The sequence below is a fragment of the Prionailurus viverrinus genome, chromosome B1 (assembly GCF_022837055.1).
Source record: "Prionailurus viverrinus isolate Anna chromosome B1, UM_Priviv_1.0, whole genome shotgun sequence".
Lineage (NCBI taxonomy): Eukaryota > Metazoa > Chordata > Mammalia > Carnivora > Felidae > Prionailurus > Prionailurus viverrinus.
In genome coordinates this window covers 45,684,405-45,704,376 of record NC_062564.1, presented here as the reverse complement: position 1 = coordinate 45,704,376, position 19,972 = coordinate 45,684,405, and the positions used below count along the sequence as shown (strand labels likewise).

At 38.5% G+C, this 19,972-nt stretch overlaps 1 protein-coding gene across 3 annotated transcripts in view; it reads left to right on the top strand.

Moving 5' to 3' along the window:
- The window catches only part of KCNU1 (potassium calcium-activated channel subfamily U member 1), a 148,199-nt gene that overhangs the window by 60,038 nt on the left and 68,189 nt on the right, over positions 1-19,972 (top strand). For all 3 annotated transcript variants that reach the window (XM_047854823.1, XM_047854822.1, XM_047854824.1), the window contains one exon: positions 17,306-17,420. In XM_047854823.1, the coding sequence (XP_047710779.1) occupies positions 17,306-17,420 (115 nt within the window). The remainder of the gene's footprint in view (positions 1-17,305; positions 17,421-19,972) is intronic.

Here is a 19,972-nt window from a genome sequence, read left to right as displayed (position 1 = left end):
TCTTTTTTACATTGAATGTTCTTTCCTACTTTGTCAAAGATTAGTTGACCATATAGTTGTGGATCCATTTCTGGGTTTTCTGTTCTGTTCCATTGAACTATTTGTCTGTTTTGTGCCAGTACCATACAGTCTTGATGACTACAGCTTTGTAATGTAGCTTGAAATCCAGAACCGTGATGCCTCCCAGTTTTGTTTTTCTTTTTCAGGATTGCTTTGGCTATTCAGGGTCTTTTGTGGCTACATACAAACTAGGATTGTTTGTTCTAGCTCTGAAAAAAATGCTGGTGTTACTGTGATAGGGATTGCTTTAAATGTGGAGATTGATTTTGGTTGTATAGACATTTTAACAATGCTGTTTTTCCAATCCATGAGCATGGGATGCTTTTCCATTTCTTTGTGTCCTCTTCAATTTCTTTCATAAGTGTTTTATAGTTTTCAGAGTATAGATCTTTTACCTCTTTAGTTAGGTTTCTTTCTAAGTATCTTACTATTTTTGGTGCAATTACAAATGGAAATGATTCCTTGATTTCTTTTTTTGCTGCTTCACTATTGGTGTATAGACATGCAACAGATTCCTGAATTGATTTCATATCCTGTGACTTTGCTGAATTCATGTATTATTTCTAGCAGTTTTTTTTTTCTGAAGTCTTTCAGGTTTTCTACGTAGTATATTAATGTCATCTGCAAATAGTAAAAGTTTGACTTCTTCCTTTCCTATTTGGATGCCGTTTATTTCTTTTAGTTGTCTTATGGCTGAGGCTGACTTCCAGTGCTAGTGCTAGGTTAAATAGTAAGGTTAGGTGACATCCTTGTCTTATTCCTGACTGTAGGGGAAAGGCTCTCAGTTTTTCCCCGTAGAGGACGATATTAGTTTTGGGTCTTTCATATGTGGCCTGTTGAGGTATGTTCCATCTGTCCCCACTTTGTTGAGGGTTTTTATCAAGAATGGATGCTATATTATGTCAAATGCTTTTTCTGCATCTATTGAAATGATCATATGGTTCTTATCCTTTCTTTTGTTAATGTGATTCATCACTTTGACTGTTTATGAATATTGAACAAGCCCTTCAACCCAGGAATAAACCTCACTTGATCACAGTGAATAGCTCTTGTAATGTACTGTTGATTTTGATTTGCTAGTATCTTATTGAGAATTTTTGTATCCATTATCATCAGGGATGATGGCCTCTAATTCACCTTTTTTAGTGTAGTCTTTGTCTGGTTTTGGAACGAAGGTAATGTTGGCTTTGTAGAATGACTTTGGAAGTTTTCCTTCTATTTCTATATTTCAGAGCAGTTTGAGAAGAATAGGCATTAATTTTTCTTTTTGTTCAAATTTTCTATTTCTTCCTGTTTCAGTTTTAGTAGTTTGTGAATTTCTAAGAATTTGTCCATTTCTTCCAGATTGCCCAGTTTGTTTACATATAATTTTTTGTAGTATTCTCTTATAATTGTTTATATTTCTGTGGTGTTGGTTGTGACCTCTCTTTCAATCATGATTTTATGTATTTGGGTCTTTTTCTTTTTGATAAATCTGGCTAGGGAATTATCAATTTTGCTTATTCTTTCAAAAAGCTACTCTAAGTTTTGTTGATCTGTTCTACTGGTTTTCGGTTTCTTTCTGTATCATTTATTTCTGCACTAACCTTATTATTCCCTTCTTCTGTTGGCTTTAGGCTTTATTTGCTTTCTTGAAATAAGCCTGAATTGCAATATACTTCCCTCTTAGGACTACTTTTTCTTCATCTCAAAAGTTTTGGACTGTTACGTTTTCATTTTCATTGACTTGCATGTATTTTTTAAAATTTCTTCTTTCATTTCCTGGTTGACCCATTTATTCTTTAGTAGTATATTCTTTAACTTCCATGTATTTGAGGGCTTTCCAAATTTTTTCTTGTGGTTGACTTCAAGTTTTGATCTGAAAATATGCATGGTATGATCTTGATATTTTTGTACCTGTTCAGGCCTGATTTGTGACCTAGTATGTGATGTATTCTGGGGAATGTTCCACGTGTGCTTGAAAAGAATGTATATTCTGCTTCTCTGAAATGTTCTAAATATATCTGTTAAGTCCATCTGGTCCAGTGTATCATTCAAAGCCATTGTTTCCTTGTTGATTTTCTGCTTAGGTAATCTGTCCATTGTTGTAAGTGGTGTGTTAAAGTCCCTTATTATTTTTGTACTATTATCAATGAGTTTCTTTATGCTTGATTTATATATTTATATAATCCAGCTTTCTTAAGAAATCCAGCTTTCTTTTGATGTCCATTAGTATGATAGATGGTTCTCCATCCCCTCACTTTCAAGCTGCAGGTGTATTTAGGTCTAAAATTAGTCTCTGGTAGGCAGCGTTATAAATGGATCTTGCTTTTTTGTCCATTTTGATACCCTACATGTTTTGATTGAAACATTTAGTCCATTTACATTCAGAGTAATGGTTGAACAGTATGAATTTAACAGTATTGTGTTAAATGTAGAGTTGGTATTTCTGATGATGCTCTCTGGTCCTTTCTAGCCTTTGTTGCTTTTGGTCTTTTTTTTTCCTCCACTCAAAAGGTCCCCCTTAAAATTTCTTATAGGACTGATTTAGTGGTCACAAACTCATTTAGTGTTTGTCTGAGTGTGAGTGGTCACAAACTCATTTAGTGTTTGACTCTTTGTCTCTTCTTCTATTCTGAATGACAGCCTTGCTGGATAGAGTATTCTTGGCTGCTAGAGTATTCTTTTTTCATTCAGCACATTGAATATATCTTGCTAGTCTTTTCTGGTCCCCCAAGTTTCTATGAACAGATCTTCTGTGTACCTAATCTGTCTTCCCTTAAAGGTGAAGGACCTTTTTTTCCCTTGCTTCTTTCAGGACTCTTTCCTTGTCTGTGTATTTTGTGAATTTGAGTATGATATGTCTTGGTGATGGCTGGCTTTTATTGAATTAATGGGAGTTCTCTGTGCTTCTTGGAGTTTGATGTCTGTGTCCTTCCCCAGATTAGGGAACTTTTCAGCTATAATTTGCTCACATAATCCTTCTACCCCTTTTTCTCTCTCTTCATCTTCTGGGAGTCATATGATAAGAATGTTATTATGCCTTAAGGTGTTGCTGAGTTCCCTAAGTCTACCTTAATGATCTCTGACCTTTGTTTCCTTAATCTTTTCAGCCTCATTATTTTATAATTTTGTCTTCTGTATCATTAATTCACTCCTCTGCCTCATCCATCCTCATTTTAATGGTCTCTATTTGGGTTTGCATCTCAGTTATAGCATTTTAAATTTTGGCCTGACTAGATTTTATTTATTTTATCTCTGAAGAGAGGGATTCTCTGGTATCTTCTATGCCCTTTTCAAGCCCAGATAATATCCTTATAATCACTGTTTTAAATTCTAGTTCAGACATTTTACTTACACCTACTTTGATGAAGTCCCTGGCCTTCATTTCTTCCTGTTCTTTCTTTTGAGGTGAATTCCTCCATCTTGTCATTTTGAAGGAAGAAACAACAACAACAACAACAACAATAACAATAATTGAATGAAGTAAAAATTTAAAAATTAAAAAAAATCAAATAAAGGAAGCTAGATCCTAAGTGTGTTTTGGTCTACTTGTTAAGAGAAGCTTGATAGAACAAAAAGAAAAGATAAAAGAATAGGAAAAAAAAATAAAAATTTTTAAATAATAAAATTTTAAAAAGTAACATAAAAGATTTTGCTCTTTCTGTATCCAAAAAAAAAAAACAAAAACAAAAGAAAAATAACAACAAAAACAAAACAGAAGCAACAACAACAAAAACCAACAAACATACGAACCATCAAACAAACAAAACCCAAATGAAGCTAGATCCTATTTCCCCTAAAGCTGAAACTTTGCAGCAGTCTATGATCAGAAGACTAAGCTCATGAAAGGGATTTGTGTTGTTCTTCTGGGGGAGGGACCTTCTGTTCCTAGTCTCAGGTAGACTTGCCCTAGAGATGTGCCTGGCAGGCACAGGGAGCAAGGTTTCGTGTAATGGCTCCATTGTCCACTTGGTGGCACTGTTCAGTTCACTGAGGTCGATCAGTGTTGGTGGGCTACTGGTGAAAATGTCTTCGCCCAACTCTCTAGTCTCTGGAGTGGGAAGTTCACGCCCTCACAGCCAAGAGGTCAATTACCCCCCTCCTGTGTCTCCCATTTCCATCAGCTCTGTGCCTTCTTCAAGTCTGTGTCTGAGCTGTCGGCTTACCAGGGGGCACTTCCCTTCAGAGTTTTTTCTTAGGTGTGGCTGTGGTTCAAACCCAACACTTCAGAGACCCCCCTCCTCCACCCCCAACAGTTCAGTCCTGGAGTGATCCTCTGGGGAAGGTTCTCATGTATGGTGGCTGGTACCAGTTTGTCCTAGGAAATGGTCACACTACCACGTAAGGGCAGGGGCTCAGAGTTTATGGTAAATCACAACGCACTGCCATCAGCAGGGCATACTCTCCTCAGCTGGCATCTTTGTTTCTATATGGGTGAAAATGGCAGCTTAATGGAGCTAGGTCTTTTGCTCATGGAAAGGCATATCACCTCTACCAAATACACTTCAAGCAGGGGAAGTTTTTCTCCTTGTGTGATCCAAGGGATCCTCAGATTGTACTGCCCACTCCCAGGGCTCTGCCCTGCTTCCTTAAGGAAGCACCACCAGGAGATGAGCTTGGAAACTTCAGACTCTGTGCTCTGCCATTCATAAAAATCTGGTGGTATTGAAATCCTCTTGTTTTTCCCCAATCAGTGGTTTTGGGGTACAGTTTTCTTGTGCAATCTCCTGTGCATGTTTTCACTCTTTTTCTCTAGCTACTTTCAGGGGGTGTGCTTTCTTGTGCAAACCCAATGCTCTGATTTCTCTCCCCCTCTGTCTTTCTCCTTTCCACAAAAAGGGCTTCCTCCCCTCTGTGGCACTGTTGTTCTTCTCTCCCACAGTTCACCTCTCCACACCACAAACCTGCTGCTTTCCCTCCCTTGAATTATGCAGATTGTTCTGTTAATCCTCATATCTATTTCCTAGGTGTTGAAAATGATTTGACATTCATCTAGCTGTCTTCAAGGAGGAGACAAGTCCTGGGTCCTCTTACTACTCTGCCATCTTAACTCTTCCTTTCTCATACCTGTTTTGTTTCTTAAGTCATTTACTACTTCCTTCTATTGTGTTAGATATTTTCTAGTCCACCATTTTAATTCTCTTGCCATTTATTTACATATATATTTCTTTTTCATTATTTTCTTGGTAGTTGGCCTGGGGTTTGCTGTTAACATAACAATGTATAGTAATCCTGTTTGGATTAATGCCAAATTAATTTCTGTAGTATAAAAAAACTATGTTTTTATATGTAATTCTATTTCTTCCCTTTAGGTTATCATTACAAATTATATCTTTATATATGTGTACCCATCAGCATAGCCTTGCAGTTGTTGCTTTGTATATTCATCTTTTGTTTAGGTTTATTTATTTTTGAGAGAGAGAAAGAGAGAGATCACAAGTGGGGGCAGAGAGAGAGAGGGAGACACAGAATCCTAAGCAGGCTCCAGGCTCTGAGCTGTCATAACAGAGCCAGACATGGGGCTTGAACTCACAAACCGAGAGATCATGACCTGAGCCGAAGTCGGATGCTTAACTGACTGAGCCACCCAGGTGTCCCTGTACATTCATCTTTTAAATCAGAAATAAAAGCGGTTACAAACAAACAAAAACCCCTCTGTTTTATTTTATATTACTTATGTAAATATACCTTTACCAGTGCTCTTCATTTCTTCATGAAGATTTGAATTACTGCCTGGTGTGCCTTTTATTTCAAATCCAAGGACTCTTATTAATATTTCTTGTAGGGCTTGTCTAGAAGCAATGAACTCTCTAAGTTTTTGTTAGTCTTAAAATATCTTAATTTATCTTTCATTTGTGAAGGATAATTTTATCAGATATAGAATTGTTTCTTGTTTTTTGTTTTGCTTTTTTTTTTCATTCAGGACTTCAAATATGTCATCCTACTGCTTTCTGGCCTCCATTGTTTCTCATGGGAAATTAGCTGTCAATATTATTGAGAATCCTCTGTACATGATGAGTCACTTCTTGCCTCTTTGAAGATTCTCTCCATTTCTTTGGGTTTCAATAGTTTATGAGGTGTCTAGGTGTAGACCTTTTGGAATTTATACTGCATAGAATTTTGTGAGCTGCTTAGTTGTGTAGACTAATGTTTTACATGTAATTTGAGAAGTTTTTGAATATGATTTCTTTAAGAATTCTTTCCACCCTTTCTCTTCTCTGCATCTGCACCTCCCATTAGGTAGGTGTTAGTACATTTATATGACATCTCAGAGGCTCTCTTAGGCTCTATTTTTCTTTATTTTCCTTTTCTTCTGTCACTCAGACTGGGTAATCTCCCTTGACCTATATTTGAGTTGCCTGATTCTTTCTTCAGCATGCTCAAACTTGATCTCAAATTACACTGTCTTTTCTTTATTTCAGTTATCCTTTTCAACTCCAGGATTTCTATTTTTTAATAACTCTTAAATTTTTATTGATATTCTCTGTTTTATGTTGTTATGTATTTCTTTAGCTATAATTTTTATTTCTTTAGCTGTAATTTCCCTTAATTCTCTGAACATACGTAAAATAGCTTTTGATAGATTTAAAGTTGTTGACTAATAAGTGCAAGTCCTGGCTTCCCCAGGGACAGTATCTGTTGATAGCCTTTCATCCTGTATGTAGATAGTACTTTGCTGGTTCTTTCCATGTCTCATAACTTTTATCAAAAATTAGACATTGAAAATACTATAATGTGGTAATTATGGAAATCAGATTTCACCCACCTCCTTCCCCAGTGTTTTTTGTTGTTACTGCTTATTATAGTTGTCATTGTTTGTTCAGTGACTTTTATGAACTAATCCTATAATGTCTGCATCTTTATCATTTGTGGCCACTGAATTCTCTATTGTGTTAGTTGAACAACCATGTAAAATTGGACAGAGATCTTGTTTAATACCTGCAACCAATAGGTCTCCCAGTATTTGTCAAGGGATTCCATGTTTTTGCTGAGGCATGCCCTCAATATTCAGCTAGGCAGTTGACAGCTCTGCTTCAGCTTTCGCCTCCTGCTTGCACAGAACATCAAGTCAGTTATAGGTGAGTGCCTAGGGTCTTCTCAGCATGTATACTTCTGTACACAGTCCTGAAGTCCTGGGCATGTGTGTTGTTGTTTACATTACTATTCCAGAGTTTTTCAAAGTCTGTATGGACAACTCAGTCCTCAGTTTCCCCTTTAAACTTCTTGTAGTCTGTTGTTTGCCCTATCTTTTATCCATTGCCTTAAGCAGCTGTGATATTAAAATGTGTGATACAGCTCACTGAGTAGAGGATTTTAGAACTAGGTAAGTTCAAATAAGGTTGAAAATATAAGCCATTCAAGTAGGATCATCCAGGGAACCACCACACAAGTCTAATAAGGACTCTTCTTTGGAAATAAGGCTTTGAAAGAAATGCGGTTCTACTCTGCTCCCTCTGGCACCAGGAATATGGGGCATTACTTTTTAAGGACACTGATTAGCTAGCGAGTTGGGGATGGGACTAATATAAGTTAAAACACCACAAATATTTCTAGTTTTACTGAGATTTATTTTTCTTGATTAAATGGTTTTTGGGTCACTGCTGGTTAGTTTTCAGAATTCTGAAAAAAATTTATCCTGACCATTTTTGTCAGTTTATTTTTTGTTTTTATGGAGGGCCAAACTTTCCAAAGTCTTTACCATTTGGGGCTGGGGGTGTCTCATTTTCATTTTTGAAAGATAGTTTTACTGGGTATAAAATTTTTGGTTGACCGTTTATTTCAACACAGTGAATATGTCATCCCACTTCCTTTTAGCCTTCATTCTTTCTGATGAGAAGTCATCTGTTAATCCCATTGGATTTCATTTGTAAATCAAGTTTTGTTTATTCCTTGCTGCTTTCAAGAGTTTCTTCTTATATTTGACTTTCACCATTGTTACTGTGATATGTTTGTGTCTGGATATCTTTATTTATCATATTTGGAATTCATTGATATCTTCAGATGTATAATGTAATAGACTAAGTAATGCCCACCAAAGATATCCATATCCTAATCCCTGGAAACTGTGAATGTGATTTTCATATGGCAAAAGAAACTGCAGAAATTTGCAGATTAAATTAAGGATCTTGAGATGGGCAGATTAGCCTGCATTATCTATGTGTAGTCTAATTATAATTATAAGGGTGCCTATGGAAGGGAGGCAGAAGAAGGAGATTTAACTACATACACAAGAGAAAAGGGCTTGTGGTAAAAACAGATGTAAACTGATTCAGAGAAATTGTTGTGCCACTGTCTTTGAAGCTGGAGGAAGGGGCCACAAGGCAAGGAATACAGAGAGCCTCAAGAAACTGGAAAAAGCAAGGGAATGGATTCTCCCCTAGAATTTCTGAAAGGAATTTAATGCCTTGATTTTAATCCAGGGAAAATTACTTCAGATTCTAAACTCCAGAACTGTAAGAGAATAAAGGAATGCTTTTTTAAGCCACAAAATTTGTGGCAATTTGTTACAGCATTCATGGGAAAATAATACTGGCATACCCCTTTTTGTTGTGCTTCACTTTAGTGCATTTGCACGTTTTGCATTTTTCACAAATTGAAGTTTTGTGGCAACCCTGCATCCAGCAAGACTGTTGGCACTATTTTTTCCAACAACATTTGCTCACTTCATTTTTTTGTGTGACATTTTGGTAATTTCTGCAATATTGCAAACTTTATTGTGTGTGTATATATATATTTTTATTTTATGTATATAAATGTGTATATATATATACATGTGTGTGTATATATATATATATATATATATATATATATATATTGATCTGTGATCAGTGATATTTGATGTTACTATTGTAACTGTTTTGGGGTGCCATGGACCGTGCCCATTTAACACATATAACTTAACTGATACTGTGCGTGTTCTGATTGCTCCACTGATGAGTACTCCACTCCTTCTCCTTTGTCCTCCTTATTCCCTGACACACAATATTGAAATTGAGCAAGTTAATAACCCTATAATAGCTTCTATATGTTCAAGTGAAAGGACAAGTCAGTTGATGCAGGAAAGTTCATTGTTTTATTTTAAGAAATTGCCACAGACACCCCAGCCTTTAGCAGCCACCACTCTGATCAGTCAACAACCATTAGCATCAAAGCAAAACCTTCACTAGCAAAAACGTTGTGACTCATTGTAAGCTCCAATGATGTTTAGCATTATTTAGCAATAAAGTATTTTTTTAATTAAAGTATGTACATTGTTTAGACATAATACTATTGCACACTTAGACTATTGTTTAGCATAGACATAACTTATACGTGCACTAGGAAAACAAAAAATTCATCTGACGTGCTTTATTGTGATATCTGTTTATCACAGTAGTCTGGAACCAAACCAACAATACATCTGAGGTGTGCCCATACTTGTAGATTAGTATTTTTCATCAAATTTGGGAAGATTTTATTCATTATTTATTTGAGTCTTTTTTTCTGCTTCTTCATCTCTCTCTCCTCCCTCTTATTGGTCCTGTCTTTACATGTATATGTTACATATAATATGAATCCACATTTTTCTGGAACTGTTTATTTTTCTTCATTATTCTCTCTCTCTGCCTGTCTCAATCTCTCTCTCTCTCTCTCTCTCTCTCCCTCCCTCCCTCCCTCCCTCCCTCCCTCTTGCTTTTACTCTTTTGGAAAGCAGTCTCTATCAATCTGTCGTTTTATTTGCTAATTTTTTTCTTCTGGCAGTTGAAATCTATTGTTGGGCCCTGTGTTCATTTCTATTCGCTACTGTAACCAATTACCATAATTTAGTGGCTTAATTATAAATTAACATTTGTCATATGTTATGGGGTCTGGCAGCATGGCTGTGTTTCTTTATGGAAGTTCTAAGGAAGAATGAATGGCCTTGCTTACTCAGGTTGGAGAGGCTACCAGCACTCCTGGGCTCATGGCCCCCTTCTGTCTTCAAAGCCAGCAATGTCTGGTCAGGTCTTTCTCATGTCGCATCGCTCAGACTCTGCTTCCATCATCATGATAACCTTTTTTGACTCTGAATCTTCTCCTTCCCTGTTCCATATTTAAGCAACTTCTGTGGTTACAATGGACCCACCTGGATAATCCAGGAAAATCTTTCAAGGTGAGCTGATTGGCACCTTTAATTCCATTTGCATCCTTGAATCCCTCTTGCCATATTGAGCATATTCACAGGTTCTGGGGATTAGGACATGGACATCTTTGGGGGAAGGTGTATTTTGTGCCTATCATAAGCTCCTTGATGTATCTCCTAGGCCTGTCATACCGAAGTCTCAAGTTGAGGTATCATCAGGGACACACTCCCTCCGAAAGCTCTCAGGGAGAATCATCCTTGCCTCTCCCAGCTTCTAGAGGCTGCTGGTGACCCCTTGCCTGTGGTAGCATCACTCCAGTTGGACTCCATGTTCACATGGCCCTTTTTCCTGTGTCTCTCTTCCATGTCCGTGTGTTCTCTTCTTGTTTTGAGGACACCAGTTTTGGACTTAGAACTCACCCAAAATCCAGGACGATTTCACTTTGAGATTCTTAACTAATTACATCTGCAAAGATTTAAGGTCACTATAGCAGGCAGCGTGGATGGCCATAACAAAATACCACAGACTGAGTGGCGTAAACAGTAGGAATTTATTTTCTCACAGTTCTGGAGGCTGGAGGTCCAAGATCAAGGTGCTAGCCAGCTCAGTTCCTGGAGAGATGTCTCTTCCTGACAAGTAGCTGGCCACCTTCTCACTGTGTTCTCACATGGCAGAGAGTGAGCTCTGGTCTCTCTTCCTCTTTTTATAAGGATACTAATCCTATCGTATCAGGGCCCTCATTTAGTGTAATTACTTCCGTAAAGTCTCCATCTCCACATATACTCACAATGGGAGTTAGGGCTTCAACATGTGATTTGGGAAGGACACAATTCAGTCCACTGCAGTCACATTCTGAGCTTCCCAGTGGACATGAATTTGAGGGGACACTATTCAGTCCATTAACCCTTCTAGTGAATAATTAACTTCAATTAGCGTACTTGTCAACTATAGAATTGCCATTGTTTCCTTTTCATAAAAAATTGTTTATTGTTATTGTCTCTTTGAAGAGACATTGTCATCATGCTTTCCTTCTTGAATCATCATTTTTTAAAGTTCTTTGAACATATTTGTAACAGCTGCTCTGAAGAGTTTGTCTACTGAGTCTGACATCTGTGTGTGTGTGTGTGTGTGTGTGTGCGTGCGTGCACGTTTGTTTTAATAATGTTCACTACTTACGTTGTTTCACTGAGGAACAGATCTGTGGAGCTGCTCATGTTACCATTCCACGTGCAGAACTAAAGGCTCCATCTTAACCTTGGCTTTATTTTCTCTGAATCTTTCAATTTCCGCATGAAAATCTAACACCATTTTGGGCATAAAAAGAAGCTATTCCTATGTGATTTCCTGAAATCCCTGTTGTCTGTAGGGTTGCCACTGAATGCTTAAGTCTGAAGATTGCTAATTAAATAGACTTCAAAGCCCTATTTTGGATTCAGAAGCTAAACACTGACTCTTACTGTGTCCTATACACGATGAATCTTTCCAGAGGCAAGGGATGAGGCTGAATAAATAGGAGAAATATCCCGTTAAAGAAAGGAGTGAAGAAAGAGAAAAAACAATATGTTTAAAGTATCCTTTCACTACACATGTCTTTAGAATATATGAAAATGTAGCATGGTTTCATGTAGTAGATGTGTTCCTGTAAACACAGTGTACAAACTTTTGCAAGCACAGTATATATAACACTCCTGTGCACACACTTCTGTCAGTCATTTTGCAAAACAAAACTGTTTTATAAAAATTAGTAATCACCACTCTATTTAGCCAGCTTTTATGTGTGGTTTTACTATATATTTTTTTAAAACAGGAAGTTGCTCTAGTATAAAGAGGGAAAGATTTTTGCCTAAATATAAAGGCTTGGCGATCATATTTGTAGATATGCCAAATTTTACCCACTTCTGTAACATGCATTTAATAGTATCTAGGTAGTAAATTAGTAAGACTTATACTCTAATGTTTGAGCTTTTCTGTAGTTATCACAATTCTCAGAATATTTGATTTTTCTCATAATAGGATCATTTCTTCTTCTTGCCCAGCACTAATCCTCAGTCACCACTCCTGCCATGTCTATTCCCTATGTCCAGGAGAACTTTATCAAATTATCTGGTACACAGATGCTCGAATAGTAGGCAGCTGTTCTTGGCTTTGTTTGCCAGACGATGGCAGCAGAGTACCAGGAAATGCTCATGGATCTGGCGGCTAGGGAGTAGGCTTGTGTGGGGAATTTGAATCCGGAGAGAGCTCTCAAGGAAATGTGCAGAAGAGGACATCACCATAGAAGGGGGCTCTTTGGCCTCATAGAAAAGTCATGATAGTATGTGGAGATTCTCCCAGCGAATTAACCTTCAAAAAGGGTCTAGGAATTTAGCAGTAGATGACAAAATAGAAAAATTTTCTGACTTTGGATTAGTACAAATTTCAGGTTGAATATTTCATGTTTCAGAGCCAGATGAAGAGTATCCCCAGTCCACTCTTTTCTAATAACTGTCTCTTTCTTGAGCTAATTGAGTTTTCTCAGTCCCACCAATTTCTTCCTCCTACTATGCTAATTGAGAGTTCAGAAGACCTGAATGCCAATGACCACTGATTAGCTGTGATTTAGGGAAGACGTGCTACCTTTTGGAGTCTCTGTGTTATTTCCAAGCCAGGCGGTTCTTGTCATCCCTGTGGCCATTTTCAATTCTGATGTTCCATGATTTATAATCCCTCTTTCCTTTGATCACTTCTGCTTTTTAAAACTGGAACCACACCAGAGATTCTCCACTTAAATTCATAAGCTTAACGTTTTAGAGAGGCAGCCCAGTGTGAAGAACATGGATTCTGCACTGGCCACCTCTTAGCTGTGTGACTTTAAGCAAATTATTTAAGCTCTCATTGTGCTTCAGATTACTATAAAATGCTGATGATAATATTACATCTCTCAGAAGATTAAATGAGAATATTAACACATAAAGCGTATACAACTGGAGTATATTAATATAAAAAGCATTAAGACCAGTACCTGGAAAATAGTAAGTATATGTATGTTAATTATCATATTACCTGTGGGAATATAAACCCAAAAATAATCTGATTATTTCTTTTCTCATCAATGAAATGCAGATGAAATAAGAATTAGCAGAGAAGTCCTAGCAGATTATACTTACTTTAACCCATTCCCTGATGTTTTGGGGTTCAGAGCAGGAAGACCAGTAGGGCTAGCCTTCAGATCAGGAGGACTTGTCTTTCTGTTTTTCTGCTTACTATAGTTAGGTAAATTATTGGGCAGGAACTTCTCCAGCCCTAACTATACAGTTCACTGCCTGCTATTTTACCACTGAAACCTCTGAAGCCTCCAGTCTTAGAGTAGGGGTCCTCTACCAGGGTAAGGAGGAGCTTTCACAGATCTTTGTGTGCAGTGGGATGGAGGAAATAAGCAGTATGAAAATGGCCCTGAGGAAAGTTGTTTCCAGATTTCCCTAATCTCTACTGCAGAGCACTGTTTTAGAGTCCTCATTAAAGTGTTAATTTTTGCAGTGGAGTCACACCTAAAGAAGAGGGGAATCACTAAATGGAGATTGGAGAGAGGATGTGAAAGAAGTCAGGGACAGGAAGCAATGATATGAAATGGTTTGGATCCATGGTCCAAACTTGAATGTACCCCACTTCACAGTTCTCTTTCGATTTGGCCCTGGGTCACTTTTTTCATAAACATCCAAGACTAAATGACCTTGTTAAGACAGGAGTCACCCCAGACAGTGTTTCCCAGGGAGGAGAATTGCAAACCCAGAAGGTTGAGATAGAAATCCCCTAATGAATCTATCAGCTGGTCTCTCTGGCTTGGCTTACCTAGCGACTCTGAAATCTGGTCAAAGCTCTCCTCCTGCACCAGTGGCCTTAGGTAGGCAAGAGAATAAAAGGGGTTCTTAGGTGACTCTTCTTCTCTAAAGCAGGGTCAGGGACCACATGCCCACTGAATTTCAGTAAAAAGGAAAGCAACTTGATAATAAGCCTACCAAGGTCATGTACAAATATCTCGTATTCCTATATTTGTGACAGTTGTTATTCTAATACTGTAGTTGAAAGTGGGACTCTGTTTCTCCATCCTTTGGTGTCTATCTCCACCTCAGCTGTGTCCCTCTTTATTTCTTATCCCAGTGATTACCATAGCTTCTGGGCTGGTTTCCCTGGATCTAGCCTCTTTTTATGCCAATCTATGCCATCTTTCATGGCTATAATAATTTTCTTGGAAAAAACTTCTGATCATGAATGGATATATAAAGAAATAAATAAACAGATGGATGAATGCTATCCCTCCTTTTGCAAGACTAAGGCATTGGCATGTTCTGTTGTCCTGCGTCTTCTCTGTCTCCTAAGAGTAGCGGTTCCTATCCAGAATACATGATACCACTCTTTAGGCGTGTCACAATGGTGGCCAAATATTAAATTTTGTAAACAATTGCAACAATTTGGCTTTTTAGGAAATTGTGGCAGATTCATGATTATCCAAATAATATAGGAATTATTTTTGCTTATTTGGGCGATGATAAGATTTCTTGGATGAGATAGAAAGGGTTAGAGTTACTGCTATCCATATATGAGGTATGTCTTCACATGCAGACCTATCATGTAAGCCAAAAAAGAAAATGTTTGCCCGTGGCTTTCAAGGGTATCACTTCTTGAAGAAGAAAGAAACGTAATCAAAATGTTGGCCTTTTACAGGGACTTTTTTTTTAAATAATTTACATATATTAGATACCATGTCCTTTTTTGAGGTCTGATGCTTTATCCATAAACCTTCTCTGGAATATCTGTAGGGAGGTCATAGGAGATCATGAAGGGACATTAACAGTCTAGCTAGAGTGTTAAGGCAAAAATCCATTCCGTTCTTTTCTTGCCTAAAATATGAAAAAATTCTTGCACATTGTCATCTGTAGATAGATAAAAATATATATTAAAATGATCAGACTGCCTTAGAATGTAATCAGAGAAACTTCAGTTGCTTATCAACTGCCTTGAGATAGAGGACTTTGGCTTCTGATTTCTATGGTATTCTTTGCTTTTTCCTCAGTCGTTTGAAGCAGCATAGAAACTGGGGGCAGGGGCAATAATAGATGTTGCACATTCTCAACTGTCCTGTCTGCAACCTGGTAGAGAGAACACTTCTAGACATTTTGTGATGGTCATTAGGATTACGGAATTCGAGTTGGAAGGGACCAGGACCAGGAGAGGTCACGTGTGCCAGTTAACCTTTCACTTTCAGGCAGGCAGCCCAAGGCCAGAGGTGTCGCCAGCCACCATACAGGCTTCTCTTTCAACCCCCACATGCACATACTTCCAGAACTGGGAAAGTTTCCAAAATTATACAGATATTTAACGTGTTTTCAGAAGAGATTTTGTTAAAAATAACGCAAGGGAAGATTCAAAGTTTTAGCAAAAATTTCAAGGGGTTCATACATAGCACTTACCTCACCCACTTATCCCCTCCCACTGTTTTTTAATACCTGGCAAATGTTGGCTGCCAAGTTAGGCTTTGAGAAAGCAGAGACTTCCCGAACGTTCCATCATTTCTAAGCCAGTTTCGGCACGTTGCCTTTTGCATTCCATAGTTCAGCTTTTATCACCTGTACTCAGTGGGTAGCCTTTAAAGATTGACAGTTGACACACCAATCCTCACTCAGAATTTTCTTCAGATGTTCTGTCCCTGAGCCATTCCCCCCAGGGCAAAAGGTAACCAGGAAATAAGGAAACACCAGTCAACCTGAAAACCCCCATCAACCCACCCTAGGTAAGTGAAGGCATCTGGGGATTACAGGTAGGGAGCAGTCTCATTTTAAACTTGACTCTTAGAACACCTGTGTGATGCAGTTACTGCTGATTGAAGCTGACAAATCCCATATCCAAAGGCGGTGTCTCTTCTTCCAGAAGTGTGTTTTCACTCAATTGATATTTTCCATGGATTAGAATGGGTCAGAAAGAATTACATCAAAAGAAGAGGGATACCAAGATGTCTTTGTGGCTCTTTCTGTCGGCCATTGTCCCAAACCAGGTGATATGTGGGTTTAAAGGTTTGCTCTACATGAATTCCTCATTTTGAGTAGTCTGAGTACGCAGATAATTCTTAAATTGACAAAGGAGAAAAAGGTTGTGTTTCTTTTCTCCACTTGGGTAAGCAAGGAGGAAGAGTAACAGTGATAACTACTCTTTGACTTTGTCCATCTCCTTGATAACTTCTTCTCAGACAGTTCCCAATCTCTGATCACCCAGCAGTCTGGTTCAGGCAAGCAGATAATGCAGGGTCCTTGAAGAGTGAAAGAGAAGCATGTAACTTCCAGGCATCCTTTAGAATGATATTTCTTATCACAATACTAAGTGCCAATTCTGATTGACCAATAATGATGTCCTAGCCCAGTGTGTTGAAAGAATTCCTAAGTCGAATCTGGGTTCTGGAATAAAAATGGCATCACTGGAGAAGTAATGGTTCATGTGTCAGGTTTTTTTTTTTCCATCTCAGAGGAGCTGAAAATAGCTCATTTCATTATTAAATTTCAAGCTTTCTTGCATTTATCTTCACAGTCACCCTTTGAAGTCCCAGTATCATTCCCATTTTGCAGGTGAGAAAGTGATTTCCCTTTGTATTATTTCCAGATTGGAAATTCACAAATATTTTGAGCCCTCGCCCATGCAAGATCAAGATGCTTCAAAAGCTGAAATTAATCATAAAGGAATCCTTCCTTGAAGGAAATGTAAAGCAAAGGAGGCAGTATCTGAGGAGAATAAATTATAGCCTGTGCAGAAGGGAAAAGGGACTTGCATAGTGATCCTTTCTTGGAGTCCCATAGTGGCTGTAGACCCTGTCTGTAACAGGAAGCTCCCTGGGATGCTACACTTGGGTGAGCTAGAGTGATGTCTTAGAAAGGTAGAGCAGCAACTCAATAGGTGCTTATTTTAGGCATCCATATGGTATTGAAATCCTCACAATCATTTTCTACCCACTCTCTAACCATGCAGAAGGAAATTGAAGAGATTTCTATAATCCATCCTCTTAGAATTAGTCTGTAGCTAAGGATCTCTACCCTCTCCCTAGTTGGGGGCCTAGAAATGTCTCAGGCAGTAGCAGTGGTTCAAAAATGCCTTGCAGAAAGATAGACTGGCTCATTAAGATTGCTTTGCTCTTGCAGGGACAACAATTCTGGTAAAGAGAGGCAGCATGAGGGAATTCTCTGATTCTACACAGAGTGATGATTTGCCATTTGGACAGGAAAGACTGATGAGCAACGTGAGCTTCGCCACCAGGTAAGAGCCTCAGAGAAACGATTCCCTCTCGTTTTCCGAGGATCCTTGGGCAATACCAATGTGATGTAAACCAGAATATTGGCTTTATCAGCCCTGATAGTGGCCAGCGGAATTGTTCCCCACCTACATGAATTCATCTCTGCTTCTCCCAATATCATTAAGCTAAACAAATATATCTCCTTGCAACATCACTCAGAGAAATTTATACTTGTGACAACCAAAGGTCATTGCCCAGTGTTCTCTCAGATCAGGTACCCTAGACAGGTGGACTGGGGTGAAATTTCAATTATTCCCAATTTCTAGTATTAATCCATCCCCTATTTCCAACAAACTGATGATGAGGTTGCTTTTGTTTTTGAATCGGCAAAATAGGGTCAAGAAATTCTTTCTCCCCCTCTCTTTTTCCCTGCAGTTCTTTAGTGCATTAAAATCTTGATTAACAAGAATGCAGGGTTGGCAGTGGAGGGTGATCTGTTCAGTTGATTTTAAATAGAGGGTTGATGGAGCACCTGGGTGGCTCAGTCAGTTAAGCGTCTTTAGTTCAGGTCATGATCTCGCAGTCTGTGAGTTTGAGCCCCAATGTTGGGCTCTGTGCTGGCAGCTCAGAGCCGGGAGCTTGCTGTGGATTCTGTGTCTCCCTCTCTTTCTGCCCCTCCCCTGCTTGCACTCTGTCTCTCTCCCTGTCTTATAAATAAATAAACATTAATTTTTTTTAAATAGAAGGTTAATCTAAAAGTTCTATTGCTTCAAAGTTCATTGTGAATAGTTTTGTAATATGTTGGCAACATTTCAATTTAGTACCTATACTATACTAGGAAAAATTTTTAATGATTGAGAATTGTGATTATCTGCAGGTAGATACTGTATTAACAGTAGAGTGTAGTCAATATGTACCGGCATTACATAATGTGGGTGTGGGGTAGGGTTAGGGTTAAGTTCAAAGGATGTCTAGTTACCTCAGTTTTGCTATATTAAATGAGTATGATAGTCATAAACACTTCTTGTTTTGTAACAATTGAATGAGATTAGTTATTTAAAGCTCTTTGATTCTTGGCTGACAGTAAGTACTCATCAGATGTTCCTTATTGTGATTATCAAGTGCTATACCTGGGAAGGTGCACAAAATTGGGTTGCATATGTAGTAAGTGTATAACCTATCAAGGATGTAGATTTTTAAATAAAATCCTTGATCTTGTTATTTTAAATAACTCACCTCCTTCTTTTATATATATATATATATATATATATATATTTAATGTTTATTTATTTTTGAGACAGAGAGAGACAGAGCATGAACGGGGGAGGGTCAGAGAGAGAGGGAGACACAGAATCTGAAGCAGGCTCTAGGCTCTGAGCTGTCAGCACAGAGCCCGATGCGGGGCTCCAACTCATGGACCGTGAGATCATGACCTGAGCCGAAGTCGGACGCTTAGCCGACTGAGCCACCCAGGTGCCCCACTCACCTCCTTCTTTTAATATATGAAGAACCATGCTTCTGTTTAACTGGGGATTCCAGAGAGCTGGGTCTGGTTAACAGAGGTTTTCACCCTACCACTCCCACAGGTGAGGCAGGTGTCACCGTCTGAGCCACCAAAGGTGCCACCTCTTCGTGTGCGCATTTTCCACATTTTCCAAGAGGAATATAACAGGCCTAGGAATTATAGCTTCTGCCCTTCCTTGCCTTCTATCTCAGTATTTTAGGAAACTGAGATAATCTGTGGGAAAGGATTAAGAACTTTGTGTGGAGGAAAGTGCTATGGAATTTCGGGAATTCACACTCTTAATGACAACAAAACAGCTATTCACTATAATTGAGGTTTGCAAGTTTCTTTTTTAAATGGTTGGTAAATAGGGATTTATTAAGTGCCTCTATGTGCTAAGTAGGCACTCTGCTTGATGTGTTTGGAGATACAGAAATGATGTTTCAACCCCCATGCAATCTAGTTGGGTAAACAAGTTGAATTTATGTAACATAAATCAGAGTTCAAATAAAGCAGTAGTCCTTGAAGTGCTACATAGATAATTCTGGCAGGAGGGCAATGGAAGAAGAGGTCAGTGAGGAGTGGATGGATTGTTCCAGAAAGTTTCCTGTGGCAGGTGGGATTTGGAAAAGTAGGAGAGAATGGGCATCTCAACTTGTGTGAAGGTCATGACATGGGCAAGGCATGGGGGAAACCCGGAGCCTTCCATGTGCCAGCTAGCCTGACCAGAGGTGAGAATGTGTGCTAGCATGTTGTATGAAAGAACATCTCAAATTTCTCAAGAATACTTTCTTGGCTATTGGTGTTGTGCATCTGTGTATTTGTGTATATGTGATGATTATGGTTTTTTTAATGTTTATTTATTTTTGAGAGAGAGAGGGAAACAGAGTGCGAGGGCACAGAGAGAGGGAGACACAGAATCCAAAGCAGGCTCTAGGCTCTGAGCTGTCAGCACAGATCCCAACGTGGGGCTCGAACTCACGAATCAAAAGATCATGACCTGAGCCGAAGTCAGTCGCTTAACCAACTGAGCCACCCAGGCACCCCATGTTCTGTTTATGTTAACGCGCA